At 43.8% G+C, this 14,285-nt stretch overlaps 1 protein-coding gene across 6 annotated transcripts in view; it reads right to left on the reverse strand.

Moving 5' to 3' along the window:
- Nucleotides 1-14,285, reverse strand: part of TP63 (tumor protein p63) — a 253,148-nt gene that overhangs the window by 41,298 nt on the left and 197,565 nt on the right. For 5 of the 6 annotated variants that reach the window (XM_009565617.2, XM_054074422.1, XM_054074424.1 and 2 more), the window contains one exon: nt 10,122-10,376. The exons of the other annotated variant lie outside the window; for it this stretch is intronic. In XM_009565617.2, coding sequence (XP_009563912.1) covers nt 10,122-10,376 — 255 coding nt within the window. The remainder of the gene's footprint in view (nt 1-10,121; nt 10,377-14,285) is intronic. 6 annotated transcript variants of the gene reach the window in all.

A 14,285-nucleotide genomic window follows, 5' to 3' on the forward strand; every position in this document is an offset into this window, starting at 1 on the left:
CCAGCAGTACTGCTCCCTTCCTTTCCCCACAGGAATCCCTTCCAGCCTTGCATTCTAAAAGGAGGAGGGGGTTGCCCAAGGAGATCTGGGTGCAGGCTTGTAAGCAAACCTGGACTGACTCTGCTCCTGTTGCAAGGTCAGGAGCACATCAGCTCCCAACCATAGCTCACACAGTTGAGCTAAAAAGCCCCAACACAGGACAGGGTGGTTTGACAAGGCTTCATACCCTAGTTAACAGCACTGCTGGTGCAGCATTGTGCTTTGGCTACATAATAGCAAGAGGCTTTCCTTCATGCCATTGCCCTCAAATAGACTCTACATCAGTAATTTTCCTGCTTAGAAGTCTGACGCTGATAAAACTCAACATCTCAAGTGGAAGAAGCGATAACCCAACTGATGGCTCATGGTTTTAGGCTTTAGCCTGAAGATACACTTTGGTTCCTTCAAAAGTTAGTTTGTAAAAATGTTTTACTGTCTCATAAATAAGTAAAAATAAGAGGCCTGAAAGCTAAGGCTGGTTATACAGGATGCACAGCAAGCAGCAGCCTCCAGTTGTCTCCCCAGGCATTTCACATCAGGGGTGTAAGTGCTTTACAACACGGGACCATGATGACTCAGCCCCAGATTTGAGGGCGAGTGTGTGCAAAGGAGAGGGGGACCAGAGGCAGAGAGAGTGACTTGCACAACCTTATCCAGATTACATCTAAATCACAGGGCAGGAGCAGCTCTAAGTCTAGGCTCAGAGCCAAATCTGCTCCTCATCGATGCTGCTCCCTAGCAGGGCATCTCTGAGTAGCGCAGCTTCTCTCCCCCGGAGGAAAGCGTGGTGCAACCCAGGGCACCAAACAAGCAGGGAGGGGAGCCCTGAGCTGCAGCCTCTGCAGGGATGCTCCCCTATCCACTTCTTTCAGGGGAAGGCATCGCCCTCCCCAAGGCTGTAGGGCATCACGACCATCACGGGTAACAGGAAAAAATAGAGCCAAAAATTTAGACTCAAGTCCTATGTCATTCATTCAGGAAAGACTGCTCAGCCTTTGAGCTGTGCTTTGCTGTGTTTCCTCTAGCACAATTTTTAGCTTACTGTAAAGCTGAATTTAGATGAATTTCAGCAGCTAAAGTGTATCAGCAGATCCTAATCTACTGCTTTTAAGGAAACAAGTAATATGTTTCTCTCCTTCAGAGAAAAACCACATAGGATACGTCTCAAAAAACAAGGAAAAAGTAGAACCATCCACCTGTGGAACAAAACTTGGTGGAGCCAATGTTTAAGTGTCATCTTTAATAACTGGAAACGATAAAGTTTGTATCAATACTCAAGTCGGTTTGCAAAAGGATCTAAGCTCTTATTTGGGTAGCTATCCTTTTGTGTTTACAATAACAGATCTGACACACCTGCACAGAGAAAACCTCATGAAAAGATTTCCATTGCATAATAAAGTTCATGCTCTTTCTACACAGAAGCCATTCCTACCCAGAACGCTTCTTTTTTAAACAAAGTTGGACATTTCTTCATAGCATATGGCCTACCAAGCACTGGAGCTGAACCCTCAGCATACAGAGCACCACCAATGCAACACACAAAATTAGCAATGTGCTGAAGTCAGCACAAACTGCTGCTTGCTTTGTATCAAGTTGGCAGGGAACTAATAGCAACTGTGGTATTTCAACTGAACTAAGGAAAGGAATGATCACCCCCAAGGGTTATCCTTTGTCTGCAAGGTGAGCAATACCTCTTGCATCAGCCTACCTGAAAACCTTTACCCAAAAGTAACCTATTAAAAAGTAAAACATTTTATTCTTATTTTCAAGTAAACATTTTTTTGCACAGTTGAAATAACTTCAAACTGCACCAACTGAGAACTGTTAAAGTTATACAGCTCAGTGGAATGGGGGAAACTGGTAACTTTTTAGGAAACCCTACTTGTCACAGAGGAGGTTGCATCCATTCTGACCCAGCTTGCAGTGACCTCTGGAAAGGTAAGGAGGAGACTCTACCGAGGGTGCCTCATGCCTCGTTTGAGCTGGCTGCTTTGCATGCTTAGCACTTGTGAAATACAGGAGAGCTCAGCAGCTTTTACAAGCCAGCCTAGAGGCAGGCTCCATTCCCAACACTACCACCAAAAAAAAAGAAAAAAAAAAGGCAAGCAGATATAAAAAAGGCAAAATCTCCAGAAAAAATACTAGCTTAGAAATTCTGGCACTTCTGGCACGTTAGTTTCTCTTTTCTCTAAAATGGTGACTATGCTTCTGATTTGCCTACCAAGCAAAGGTGTTTGCTGATTAGGGAAGTAATATTTGTGCAGCACTTTGTATCTTCAAAGTACAACATTAATCCTACATGTTGTTCTTAGCAGAAGCCAATTTTTAACTAAGAGGAGGGGGGGAAAAAGGTGATTTAAATACTGACTCTCCCCTACTTCAAGACGTTCACTCATCTCCCAGCATCAGCTATTCTTATCTGTAAATGTTTTTTTAACCCTTCCATTTCATAGTTCTCATAAACCACAAGTCTCATTCAGCTTTTATTTGAAAAATGGCTTCTTTCCAGGCTGTGGCTGTTTCTTGTAAAGTTAATTCCTTTGGTAATACTGCTGGAGGCACATTGGTATGTTTGGTGTGTGTGTATATACATATATATTTTCCCCTTTTTCACACAGTGTTGTTTTTATATGCGTGTAGTGAAAGATACCTAATCCAGGATTATGATTCTCTTTATTCCTTTCTCATGAAATTAGGTGGGGCTTTTTTTGTGCAAGTTGCATTGATGAAAATTATGTTTAATTAAGACTTTTTCCTCTCCATACAGACAAAAAAAAAAAAAATCATCTCATTAAGAACCAAAAAAAAAGTTTCTTGCACTTAATTCTCTCCCTTTGAATTTTTCTTAAAAAATAATTAAAAACTTAAAACAAATTTTCTGAAGGGGAAAAGAAAGAAAAAGTGTGATGCCAGTACAATTAGAAACTGCCTGTGCAAAACAGCAGAGGGATCTTCTGCCCCTGTGGAGGACACAACCCCTCCCCATGACTACTTTCTCCACCCCTGTATGTCTGAGTCTAATGTCTCAGTGTTTTTCCCTTGCAGATTGTAGGACACCTGTAGCACGCTCTAACTTCTGCAACAGGAGACCATCAGCGACAAACATAGCAACCAAGAGGCTAAATCCAAGTTGAAAGAGAAGGACATTCACACCTCCTGGAGCCTGCCTTCTCTCAGCAGGTTGGGCATGCTGGTGCCAACACTAACTGTGCTGTTCGAAGAGCAGAGCGCACACTATTGCTAATAAGGAGACCCAAATTTTCTATTCTCACTGTCAGCAGGTACTACTTCATGTATTCAGTAAGTAAATAAGTTCTCTTCCTGGGCATCACTAGCTGCATGGGGTAGAGATTGCCCTTTACAGCATAGTCTTACACCACAGCACAGCTCTCTCATCACGGAGGGCACTGATCCAACAGACCATACAGCAGAACTACTCACTACCACGACAGCAGTTCATACAGGGAGGCAGTATTGCCCTGGCAGGCTTTAGAAAATGATGAAGTATACAAAAAGGAAAAGTCTAAGACAGCTCATATTGCAAGGCTTTTTCTGGACACTTACACAGATCTGTAGACCTCCTTGTAAGGAGTAACAAAAGAAGATAACTGTTAAGAAAAACAAAATATACACGACAAAGATTAAGGGGAAAAAGTACAATTACATTCTAATGGGAACCTAATGCACTCACATCTCCTTTTACTCAAGCATAAAAACCCAAACAGAAGGCAGCAGTTCTCTCCTGGCTGGTTCTCACAGGTAAACTGGTTCTTCCCAGCTTTGCTAGCTTGAAAACACCGCCCTGCCGTGAGAAAGACACCTCCTTCAAAGACAACAAGCACAGCTCTCTCTTTCCAGGTAGATGACCTAGGACAAGCTGCATATGCCTCAACAGCCTTAGCATTATGCCCAGTAACATCACACAGAGGGAAACACTTCACAAGCTCTTCAGGCAGGAAAGCGTGATCACAACCTCTCAGCACAAGCACGCTAACGGCAATCAACACCAGCCCTGCCTCCCAGCCTGCTCCATGCCAAGAGGCTGTATGTGCTGGAAACAGCCTCTTCAGACAGGCAGGGCTGCAGAGAGCTTGGGGAAGCCAATGCTTAGCACTTCTCACCTGAGACAAATGAGCAAATATGGAAGCACTCCTGCTTCGCTGAGATCAGTGAAGAGCCAAGCCCTCAGCTCCCACTATGGCATCAGCTCCCGCAGCCCACAGTGCATGCGGCTGAAGGCTGCAACCCCATCTCCTCTTCCACTGCCTTCTCCTTCCGCATCGTTCGTGTTCCTTTGGATTACAGGCATTGTTTCCACTCCTCACACTGGCTGTTATTACAGCAGGAGAATCATTATCAGAAAAATTAACTTAGCTGGGCAACTGAGCTGAAGAGAAAGTCTACATTTAGGGACATGAAAGGATTCGAGTGGCTAGCAGGCGAACTAGTCCAGTGCTTAGTGAGGCCTGCTGATCCCCTGCACAAATGAGTCTCTCTTTTACAAGGACCTTTCTCATCTGCCCCATGCAAACAGATGAAGCCTACATCATTGCTGACTAGGGGTCTCTGATGACAGGGAAACAAAAACCTGTAAGAATACCACTTGCCTTCTCCTGGCAGCTTTAAAAATAACACTAAAAGATACAATTGGAAAGCCCAGATTGCACTGACCAACAGAACCCCATGGAGTAACAAGGGATTTCACATGAATCCTTAGGTCAGTCCCACATGTATGTTCATTTGGAGAGTCATCAGCCTTTAAAAAAAGTTTTCATGTATTATGTAGACAGAATCAGCTGCCGCAACAATACTGGATATTACCATTGTTGTGGAAACAATGCACTATTTGAACAGATCATTTAAGAGAAGAACTGAACACATAATTCAGGACTGTTGAGTCAAATCAGTGCGCACATCTATTTGCCCTCTCACTGCTTGCTTGTGCACAGTCCTCTAATTTGAGAGACTGGAAAAAAATACCCAGTATTGCCAGGTGGTTCAGGACACAGAATATATTTAAAATGAAAATGGAATGAATCAGTCTGAAGTAAAAGGACTGAGATAGCCCAGCCAAGGAATCTGTACTCTCAGCCACAGAAACCTATTATTGCTCATGTGGACTAATTTAAGCACATTCCTTTTCAGCTTCCTTAAAATGCAGCTTTTCCAAATCCACTAACCCCAGCCAGCACAATCGATTTACTTGCTTTCATGCACGTGGCACAGACTGTTATCCTGCTTTGCTAGCAAAGGGTCTGAAATCTGAGCATTTTCTTGTAGCTGCAGGTATGGTTGAGTTTGAGAACAGGAGAACCAGTGAGCCTCACTGAAATACAGATTGCAGCTTTGTAGAGCCCCAAGTTTCATAACAAAGCCCTGCAAGGGCCAAACCAGCTCAGCTCCAACCTACTGCAGGGCATGAGAACAAACTCCTAAACTCAGGTATTGCCAGCACCTGAATTATGCAAGTCTTGCAGGGCTGGGTGTCTTTCTTCAGCAGAATAAAAAGTTTGCAAATAAATTTCAGTTTTCATTTAAAAACTTAACTATTTCTGCCTTCTTTATCCTTAACCCTCGTGACTACCAAGAAAAACTTTAAAAGATTTAGTAGATGCACCCTAAAGGCTCAAAAACCTGGGGGAGAATAAGAAGAACCCGTTTGTCTTTTTTAAAAGAGTCCCATGACTTATAAGGTGGTATATTGCTTATGGGGATGGGTGGATCTGATTCATTTTTTTGATAGCTTGCATCTGGCAGTAGAGTTAACTTTTACTTACCTTGACATAGAATTTTAATTTTTACTTTCCAACTGCAGTCATGTTTCTCCCCATGTAACAGGTTCTGCTAGTGACAGGTGATTGCCAAATCTTTTTCAGGGGGAAAAGTCAGTGCAGTTGTTTATTTATTTGCACTGAGAGTGGGTGGGGAATATCTGCACACAGCTTACTTCCACACAGAAAAAAAAAAATAAAATCTGAGGTGGCACGCTTTTGAAATGCTTTGTTTTCTTCTGCTGCAGAAATGGGAGGAGAAATTGCAAGAGGAATATGAGAATTCTTGCAGAGGAAGTATCCCACAACGAATGAAATACAGCTCTGGATAAGTTCTTTCTTCAACCAATTCATAGGACTTCTTTGCTCAAACTCAATGACTTACTCTATCTCAGCATTCCAAAATGATAACTGCTCGTTCCTTCACAATGTGGTTTTCAAGAAGGCTTTATTATACCATGAGCATGCATGTAAGAAACTTTGTTCAATTTAGACTGTTTAAGGCTTTTGTTTTTAAACACTTTAGTAGTTTAAATTGTTAAAGGTTTTCCTTCTGAAAAGACCGATTAACCTGCTTATATTCTTACTTGTGTTCTCAGGTCATTAATAAAAATAATCAAAGATGCTTATACAGTCCTCTGCAATCCAATCTCAATTTGTCATGGTTAATTAGTTCAACACTGCATACGAATGAAGAACTAACCTGATTAGACAGCATGTTTTACTGGAATTCCTAGTTAAGGTCATGAAAGATCACAAATTTTCTCTGTGAAGTATTTTCAAAGTGAACTGCTCATAAATATGAGCTCACCCTCTCACCTAGCAGCAACTACTGTTTCTCTCCACAGTTTTTGGCCAGTATTTTGCTTTCCCCATCCCCTTTAATTAGAAGCTCATCATGAGCAGAGAAGCAATCCTGATATTACACTCATCTGCACACCCCCCGGCCCCTCCCTGCTTATCTTATACAAATACTGCTGACTTGGCAAAGGGTGCCCACTGTCCTACGACATAAGCCTGCCTAACAGAAAGTCTGGAGAACGTGGAAAAAAAACACCCAGTTTTTACAAAGGGAAAAAAAAAAAATGTGCCACTCCCTCACCTCCAGAAGAGGTAACCTGGGGGTTCTACACAATATTCCAGATTATTGCCTCCAAACCACACAGAGTTGAGAGGTAAACACACGAGGTGACTGAGAAATCTGAGGCATCTTCACAGGATTCCAAATCCTCACATCAAAGCAGCTCTTGCATTTTAGAGAAATAACCCAGTCTTCTAACCAAGCCCACAGCCTTCACTCCTAATCTGACATGACTCATCCTAGAAGGAGCTCAGAGAAGCTCCAGTGAAGCACTCTGTCAGCCAGGACAGCAGATCCCCTGCCAGTCACCACTGAACCTTCCCAGCTGGCAAGGTTGGTCAGCCTCACTCATCCTCTCTGAAAAAGGGAGAAGTGATACAATGGATTTCCTTGCTTAATATTGTTGCCCTGGGGAACTGCAAGAGGGAGAAAAAAAGAACTAAGAAACAACGCTTTCAAGTTTTGGACTCTTAATAAGGGTGGGGCCATCCAGTAATTAAGCTCTTAATAGGTCACTGCAGTGGAAGAAACTCTTCCAGTTGGGTAAGTTCATAATCCATCCTTAAAAAAAAAAAAGACGACAGGCATTAATCAAAGCATATGAAGTCACATGGTGGGGGATGAGCAACACTGAGAACTTGCTTTTGCTGAGAGGATGGGGCAATCACTCCTCCTTTCATCAACATTTTACGCATGTTTCCACATTTCTCAGGACGACAACGGGGAAAGAGAGCCTTCACGTCCTTCTCCACCCACCCCACTGATAAAGCTGTTGAATACATATTAGCAACTGCTCAAGAGCCCATGTGAAATGAGTTGGTGGATTAATTAGCAGAAGGGCAGAGCTCTGAAGATGGAAAGATGCTCTCCGGTGAAAGGCATATAGATTGAAGGTCCCCAGCCATCACAGTCATCATTCACTGAGAACATACTGTGCACTGCCAGCTTCTGCACAAGCAGCTAAATCTAGGTCACTTGGCTCAGCACAGGGACACCTGGACTACACTCACTCCTCCCTGATCAGAGAGCTGTTTGGGAGACCATTTCTTTAGTAAAATCAACAGGTTTGTCTGTAGACAGACTGCGATAGGTACAGGGCGCACATCTTCATCTATTGGTAGCATGGTCCACATCAGGGTAAATGAAAAGGAAGGAAGAGGCTAAACATGCCTGCCCTCAGCTGCATGTATTTGGAGACTGTAGTCACCAAGGAAGAACTTCTAAATTATTTTTTCTTTTCTCTCTTAAAGCCAGCATATAGTCTGATTTTTGACTACTACCCGGATCCCCTTTAAACCAGCCTGCACTTCTATTCCAGAAAGCCACTACACTACAGTGAAACACCCCAACTCCTTTATTAACTTCAAGCTTGCAAGTAGCTTGCTTGTCTTCAGGTCTGCTGGAACAGCCTACTGCATACATTCAAACCTCATTTCAAAAGACTACTTTTTGCAGTTGAAACGACAGCATCAAATGCTCCGGTTCCCTGCAGCTGTGTTAGATAATTCTTTAAACCATATGTATCAAAACAGAATGTCTTTTCATATCTCCTTCAAAGGACCTCACCATAGCAGCTTGCAAAATTCCAAGTGGAGCATTTTCTGTCTAGGAAAGCAGAGCTGACCAACAATTTGTTTACTGAAAGGGAAGTGAAGATTAATACTGCCTGTAGTATAAAGGGGAGAAACCCGGACACACAACCAAGCGTGAACTCCAGCATCACTCCAAATGCAGATAAGGAAAAGGTACAATTTCAATCTCACTTAAAAATCCTTTGCACTTTTTTACAGAAACAACTGAAATATTTGGTGTCGAGCAGACTTATGCCATTTTAACCCGTTTCACACAATTTCCTAAACAAAGTTATTGTTACTAGTTCTAGACCAATTTTACTGGAAAAGACTTTTAAAATATAAAGGATGCAAACTTAGTGATTTATTGTTTTGTGGCATCTTTATTCACAGTGGAATACAGGGGCTCGGCTCCTTTGCTGGTAGCTGTGGCTAGAGTATGTATTTAAGTTTGGGATAAAAATAGTTCCTCAGACTAAAAAAAGTAAAAAAAAAGTCACTATTTTAATGTTTTTATCAAGAAGAGCTGCATTTTGTTGATTTTTTATTTTTTTTAATAAAAATAATAGTAAATTAAAAATACAGTCCTTGTTTTTATTCAGGTAGCTTGAGGTAGAGCATTATTCACTGCATCTAATGCCAGTGCCTGAAGAATAGGACGGCAAATATTGAACATCTTTAAGACAGCAATACTCTCCACTAGAAAACATCTCTACTTTAGAGCCCTAAGCCACAATAGGACCAACAGCTCCAGTAGTGTTGCACCCTGGGCTGTTTGTACAGTTTGAATAATCAAGCCATCTCCACCAAAAATCAAGAGGTGAGATTCAGGTTTCAAGTTCCATACATTTCTTTCTTTGCTCTTTCTGTCAGAATAGTTCCTTTCTCGTCAGTGTGAAGTTTAAAACAAGTAATATATACACACACACACAAATAATGCAAATATCACAGGGCTGACATGACCTGGTGACACTGGAGTTCCCATGCAAGCGGCACGAGGGGAAGGACATTGAGAAAAAGAAAGCTCTGTCTGTTGGGGTAAGTGGCACCACCTCCATCCTGCTGACCCAGCCCCATGTGCCAGACCTTGAGAGCGGTGAGACACTGGCACAGGTTGCCCAGGGAAGTTGTGGCTGCCCATCCCTGGAGGTATCCAAGGCCAGGTTGGATGGGGCCTTGGGCAGCCTGAGGTAGTGGGATATCCCTGCCCATGGCAGGGGGGGTTGGAGCTAGATGACCTTTAAGGTCCCTTCCAACCCAAACTATTCTATGACCTTATGCAAGCAACCCCTGGAAGCTGAAGAAAGTGAAGGAAAGCACTGAAGCCCTACTTTGAGAAAACCCCCTGTTTTACTGCAACACACCTGCTAGACCCAAATGGAGAGCCACCGTTTCATTACATATGGTCTTTAGGTGACTGTCTTTTTGCAAGGCATTTTATTCACTTGGCATTTAATGATATTATTGGGACTTCAGTTCCCACCACACCCTCCCAGAGCAGCCAAGATAAATCTCTCCCTTCTGTGTGACACGTCATGCACAGAAAAGGACACGGGTCACTTAATTCTTGCATAAGCTGGACGTGTACCATACAAATAATGTCACTAGTGGCATCGGGACTGAAGCCAGAGAAGGAGCAAAGCAATGCTGCATCCTTACCGTCCACGTCGCTGACTTTGCTGTGCTGGACTGTTGAAATGATACATCAAAGCTGTGAGGTCCTGGGTAGTCTGTGTTGGAAGGGATGGCTGGGGAGGGTGAAAGGGCATCAAAAGTCGAGCTGGGCTGGGCATAAGGCGAGGGGGCCGTGACGCTGTTCTGTGCGTGCTCTGTGTTGTAGGGGCTGGTGGAAGAAGAGCCATTCTGGATCTGCTGGTCCATGCTGTTCAGGAGCCCCAGGTTTGTATACTGCGGCTGGAGGCAAAGAGATGCACAGAAGTGTTACAGAAGCAACATTAGCAGAGGCTGGGTAGCTAAGGCATGGCCTTCATGATGGAGGATGCACAGGCATGATCTCAGAGCTACCATACATATGTCACACCAAGAGGAGGAAGATTTGTGAAGGATAAACCCTGTGTTATGTTGGTGACTGAAACAGAAAGAAGGTGAACTTCTCACAGCCACACAGTAGATCAACAACTGAACTGGGAAAAGAGCTTACATGTAACAAAGAGGTGATTCACAGGGCAGCAAGCCATCATGAGGAGATGTCTAGCAACACCCAGACTGAGACCCTTTTGGAGAGGCTGTTATAACCTCATAAAAATCAGGTTCATCACAGTGCAACTGGCTCTAGCCAACTTCTCCAACAGTCTTGCACTCAGAACCTGATGGTCTTCTTTTGGATCTGATCCTACTATGCATGGTGAAATTTAGGACCTCTAACTCAGGTAGTAGCTGCACTGAGTTGTGACCCACTGAAAAAAGGCTTATAGCACATAGCCATATTGCACCACGCCCTCAATTCCCAGCGACCGGTGACAGACAATAGTAGAGATGCATTAAAAGTCTCGTGAAGCAGCATGGTAGCTCACAACATGGAAGGCTTCTCCACATACCCAAGCAGCAGCAGTTGCACAGTGTGTAGCACTTAAATGAGCAGAGGTGATTGTGCCCCTAAAGTAGCCTCCAGGTACAAATGACACATGAAACAATTGAAGATCAAAACCAAAAGATCTAGAATGGATTACTGAAATGCAAGGTTTACACTGGGGGGAAGTTAACAGAAAAAAAGTCATGTCTAATGCTCTAAATTTTACGTTCAGCCCTGGTCCCCCATGTCAAGAAAATGGAAAGGGGTCTGAGTTTCAGAGAAAGGTAACAAGAATTAGAAAACTCATCCAATGTCTTCCTGTAAAGTAGCAGTAGATGACAACTTTTCAGCCTGGAAAAGAAACAATGAGTAGACAAGTGGAATGCAGTGTGATGGAAGTGGATTAATTCGTACACAATACGACAAAAAAGCAAATGGGAAATTAATTTCCTTTCTCTTTTAATAGAGGAGTTGGGGGACAAGGAAATGGCTGAAGCAGGGTTTTGGTTTAAACACAGAGTGGTTCTTCACAAAGCCCACCAATAAATACGAGTTTTCCACCACAAAACTCTGTGGATACTAAAAGCCTACAAATGTTCAAAAAGGCATCAGACAACTTCTGCTGGAGAAAAAATCCATCAAGAGAAGACACCCGATTTTAAAATTCTGGACCAGATTCCAAACAGCCAGAAAGTACACTGGGGAGGCAGAGTTACAGGACTACCCCAATCTTTTCTTCCTCCGAAGGACCCAGCATTGACCATGGAGACATGGCAGCAATTGAGTGGTACCTAGAATTCAGCTGGGTAGTTGTAATCTCATCCTTGTATGTGTCTAAAAGGCACAGTTAGTGCCCAGCACAGGGAGAGCAGCATCTGAAACGTTTGTGGTACTCATTTCCTACAAGTCTGGGAGCACACAGGAACATGTGGCGGGGAGGCAAAAGTCTAGTGGGGAGCTGCACGGGGCCCTTAATCTGGGGAGCTGGGATGGTCTGCAGAGAGAAGGGAGAACTGGTTCCCTCCCTTGCTCTGGCAGCAATGCTCTGTGTCCTTGGGCAAGCCACCTCACCTCCCTCTACACCCTCAGCCTACTTCAGGCAGCAAGGTCCGCAAGGCAAGGATTGCTCCTCTCTATGCAAAAATCGCTTTGCTTAATGGGCCTCTGTTTCTTCTGAGGCCTTCAGGCAGCAAAGTAATAAGAGCAATTACATATTGAATCCTAATCCTGGGTGAACCAGTGACTCTGTGTTGCCTCAGGTTAGTCATTTGCTCTCCCTGCCTCAGTTTCCCCATCTATAACAGCAGGGATAGTATAGATGCCCAGCACCCTTGTTAAATGGGTAAGCAAGTATCTGTGATTAGATTCAAAACATGCTAAATAGATGACACAGGAGGAAGAGATCAAGACTGGTGGGTATTGTCCACAAGGAGATTGCAGCTTTGGCAATGCAGATGACAGTTACTTTTCATCTCCTGCTGGCTGTTCAGTCAACCAAGACCCATTTAACGGGCTTTTGGTACGTTTCCCCTTGAGGCTGATTCTGTATGGAGAGAGTTGGAATGCTGGTGTACTGTACCACAGGCAGCTTTTCCTGCTCGATAGTTTTGTATTTAATCAAAAAACAAACTTCCCAGTCCTCTTTCCACAGAATACCCTAATAAAACCTGCAAACTTCTTAAAAAGGTAGAAGTATCACTCAGTGGTTTCATTTCTCATGGAGATTAGCATCAGACACACTCCCTAACCAGCAGAATGATGAAAAGACGGCTGTGATGAAAACAGTCTCCTAAACCAGCTCAGACATACAGACAGCAAAACAATAGCGTTTCAGCTTTCACTTAAAAACTATTCCCTCTAATCCCCGGGGTACTTAAGATGGAGAAAGATGGCCAAATGGGCAGTCGGTGTTAACAAGACAGCCCAGTGTGGAAATGCTGAAAGTGCTGCTTGGAAGTCAAATAAGTACTCCATTACAATTTCAGATATCCCTAAGAGAATCAAAGATCCTTTCCATTCCTTTCAGTCCAGGGACCATCTGTCTAAACGTTACTAGTGGAGAAGCCATTCCATCGCATTTATACACTCGCATGCCACAGCCGAATGCCATGTCCCCATTTGCTCTTTAAATAACTATTAATCTCCTTACACTTATCCCCGTGCTGACACAAGCAGCTGTTGGAATCCTCTTCTCCCCCTCCAAGTCCCACCAGCCTTTCACCTTCCGTGGCCCCTTGCTCGGGCAGGTGCTCCATCCTCAGGGACAAAGCCAGCCGCTGGTTTTGCACAAACAGGAGCACTAAACCTCATCTCGCAGCTGCGCCCCAAGGCAGGCGGCTGGGAGGGAGAGTTGTTTGCGCTCAAGGGGTCAACATCTGAATTGCTTGCAAGGCTTTTGGTGGAATCAGATAAGGCTTTCCGAGGCACACGCCTTCTGACAACACAACAATTAGAGGGGCAGCAGGCCCGGGGAAGGCGCATGCAGGAATTCACCCGCCGCCACAATAAAACCCTTTCTCCTCAGCCACTCTGGGGATGGCGAGAACAAAGGGAGCAAGGGGCTGAGGGCACGTCTGCATGACATCGCCCTCCTGGAAGGATCCGCAGGGTGTGTTTGCACACACACAGCCTCCTTTCACCGTTTACAGAAAGAAACACAACAGCGTTTAATTCAGAAATCAATTCTTGCTAGGCCGGTAGCCCAGAATTTATCACATGCTCATGTTTTGCTGCGGGGTTCTTTTAAACAACTACAGGATGTAATCCCACCGTCAGTTCTTGGCAGGAGGAGAATGCTGTTTGGTGGAAAGAGAAGAAATGCATGCAAAGCTGAAAGAATGGATTATCTAATTTTCACTGCCTTTGTTCTCTATTTTGTTCCCTCCATCAAGTTTTTGAAACTATAAATATCAATGAAGCATTAAAAAAACCTCCAGGCAAGTTTAACTGCGAGTAATTAGAGAGATACAATTAGATCTTAGACTATATATTTTGGAACATCGTTTCAATGAAGTATCTTCAACTATCAGTTTCACTCCCTACACCCATCAGCTTCACTTTCAGGTTTTCACGCTTCACTTATGCTTCTCGATTAGGAAAGCCACGATTTCACTGAAGAAACTGCTGAACTAAAAACTAGACTGAGAACTGCAGAATTGTTGTTTAATCGATGTCAGGAGGACTGATTTTCCTAACGAACACGGTGGACCGGGAAAGGCAAAGCCTGCTGACCCCCGCGGCTCCCGGGCACTCGCCACAAGAGGGCAATGCAAACGCTCCACTCTGCTCTG

The sequence above is a fragment of the Cuculus canorus genome, chromosome 9 (genome assembly GCF_017976375.1).
Source record: "Cuculus canorus isolate bCucCan1 chromosome 9, bCucCan1.pri, whole genome shotgun sequence".
Lineage (NCBI taxonomy): Eukaryota > Metazoa > Chordata > Aves > Cuculiformes > Cuculidae > Cuculus > Cuculus canorus.